The sequence below is a fragment of the Myotis davidii genome, unplaced genomic scaffold (genome assembly GCF_000327345.1).
Source record: "Myotis davidii unplaced genomic scaffold, ASM32734v1 scaffold198, whole genome shotgun sequence".
NCBI lineage: Eukaryota > Metazoa > Chordata > Mammalia > Chiroptera > Vespertilionidae > Myotis > Myotis davidii.
The window spans coordinates 1,217,608-1,220,153 of NW_006291485.1; the positions used below are offsets into that span (position 1 = coordinate 1,217,608).

General features: G+C 56.1%; 1 protein-coding gene across 1 annotated transcript in view; it reads left to right on the top strand.

The window, feature by feature from the left end:
* The first annotated feature begins 2,420 nt into the window (after positions 1 to 2,420).
* Positions 2,421 to 2,546, top strand: part of ELANE (elastase, neutrophil expressed) — a 2,387-nt gene continuing 2,261 nt past the window's right edge. The window contains exon 1 of the mRNA XM_006764849.2: positions 2,421 to 2,522. Within this exon, the coding sequence (XP_006764912.1) occupies positions 2,456 to 2,522 (67 nt within the window). The 5' untranslated portion in view covers positions 2,421 to 2,455. The remainder of the gene's footprint in view (positions 2,523 to 2,546) is intronic.

Genomic DNA, 2,546 nt, shown 5'->3' on the forward strand with positions numbered 1-2,546 from the left:
CCTCCACTCTCCCTCATCCCTGGACTGGAAACAGGGCTGTGTATACAGTAGGTGCTTACTAAATACTCTGTGGCAAATTTAACACAATGGGGTGGAGACCCTGCCAAGCAGGTAGGAGGGCAGGGGACATGTATCCGATGAAGGGAGGGATGAGGGTGAGCACTGAGTGCCTGCAGTGTGCTAGGCTCTGGGAAAGAAGGGCCATCACCCTCAATGATGAGATGTGGGGGTTCGTTTGCCTGTGGCCACAAATGGAGAGGGAGGCCCAGGGACAAGCAGGACTCCAGCCCTGGCTCCGGGTGTCCTCCATGCCCCCACCCACTTGTTCCTGCGATGGATCCGTTGGTTGCCCCCCATGAACCCTGCTCCTGGTCAGGAGAACGTTGCTTCTTGCGACAGCCTTGGCTACAGCCGTTGGAGCTGGAGCATCTGGGGGAGGTGGGAAGAGGAACAGGGCCAGGGGTTGGGGGCTGGGCCCTGGGGGCCCCTTCTCCACGGTTTGGCCTGAGTTCTTCCACAGCCCCAGACAGCAGCTCTCAAGCTTCAATGGACATCCATGGTCCAGCCCCCTGGCCGGGGCAGAGTTCCTTTCCCGGGCCAGAGAGGGGATCTGTGAAACCCCAGGAGGTGGGGGATGGGGGGGCGGGGGGGAATTCTTCCCCAGAACCTCTGCTGGTGACCTGAGACTAATAGGGCCCCGGGTGGGAATGAGTTCCCCATTGTGAGCCATCGCCAAAGGGAGGTTGGAAGGCCAGGCCAGGAGCGGGAGACCCAAGACTCAGGGAGGCGGGCAGCAAATCGTCATCCAGCTGTGAATTGTGGGGGCCTGAGTTCAAACCCCAGCTGCTCACCGTGTCATTGGGGAGCCACTCATGGGGGAGGCCTCGCTGTGCATCAGCTTCCCCATCTCAGATGGGAACCGAGCAGCCCCCTGTCGCCCCTGTGAAACGTCAGGACCGCGCTGGGTGCCCCGGCCGGATTGTGGTGCTCCGGGGAGAGGGGAGACCGAGGCGCTGTGGCAGCCGCCACTCGGGGCCCAGGGGGGCCAGAGTTAGCAAAAATACAGGACACCCAGTTACATTCGAATGTCAGGTAAATAAGGGCTAACTTTCCAGATAAGTACAATATTTGGAACATAGTTATACTAAATAAATTGTTTTTTTTTTAAAAAAAAAACAACAGAGGGGCTGGGAACGGGTACAGGAACCGGCTGGGGAAGCCCAGCACCGCACTGCAGGGGCGCCCAGTCCCCGCGCCCCACCCAGGCCCAGCAGCAGGGGTGCTCGGGGTCCTCTTGCTTGTCACGGGGGCTCAGGGTTGACCAAGGAGAGTTCTGTGGCCCGGAAAGAATGGCGCTCTCCGTGTCCGTCTTAACCGGGGCCTCGCCAGGAAGCAGTCTGGGAGTGCCCGGTCACGGCCGCCGCGTGAAGATGTGTGGCAGGTGGCTCTCAGGCAAAATACCGAGTCTGGATCATCCGCGTGGCCGCTGTGCAGAGGGGGTGACAGCTCCAAACTAGAACTGAACTGCTCCCCGCACACGCCCCCTGCGCAGTGATGAGGGCGGCCAGTCCGCGTGTGCGCGTAGGTGTGAAGAGAAGGGAGGCTTTTGCTCGTTCCGTTTGTCCTTGGGCCGCTCAGGCTGAACAGTAGGTGGCCGCTGTTTTCAAGGAACCAACCCCACGTGGCTGGTTTGGCTCAGAGCTTGGTGCATCCCTGGGAGTGAGTGCCTTTGGGTCTGGAAAGTTAACTGGTCTCCTAACACCCACGGCGAGGACATTCTCTCTGTAATTGTGAACTGTGTTAGTTTCACATTAAAAGAGAATGTCTCATCACTAGAGTTTGCCGGGGTTGGATGGCTCCCACTGTGAGGTTCTTAAACTTTTGTGCTTCATAATTAATATTAAAGCAATTCATGTTAGAGAGCCTTTCAATATGGAAGGTTTGTAATGGAGACATAACATTTTATTATTTATAAAAATCATCTGTACAGAAACAAGAAAAAACCACTCGTAGACACAGACATCAGTACGGTGGTTACCAGAGGGAAGGGGGTTCGGGCGAAGTAAAGGGAGTCAAATATTTGGTGACAGAAGATTTGACTTTGGGTGGTGGGCACACAATGCAACATACAGATGATGTATCAGAACTGTACGCTTGAAACTTACATAATTTTATTAAGCGATTTCACCCCAATACATTTAGTTAAAAAGAAAAAATAATTTTTTAAAATCTGACTTTCAAATTTGTGCCCTGAATTTTATCTGGAGCCAACCCAGGCCCCTTGCACCCACCCCCCCTGCTCTTGCCATCCTCACCCTCATCCATTCCTGGAGGTGGAGAAAGGAAGTGGGGACAGCTAGCCCTGTGGTGGGGCAATGCAACGGCCCCCGGGCTTGGGGCTATAAGAGGGCCAGGTGGGTGCAGGGGGCAGAGACACCCGAGCCCCTGCTCAACCATGACCCAAAGCTGCAGATCCTCCGGCCCGGCCCTGGCCTCCGTCCTGCTGACCGTGCTGCTGAGTGGTGAGTGGAGCCACACGCCTGTCC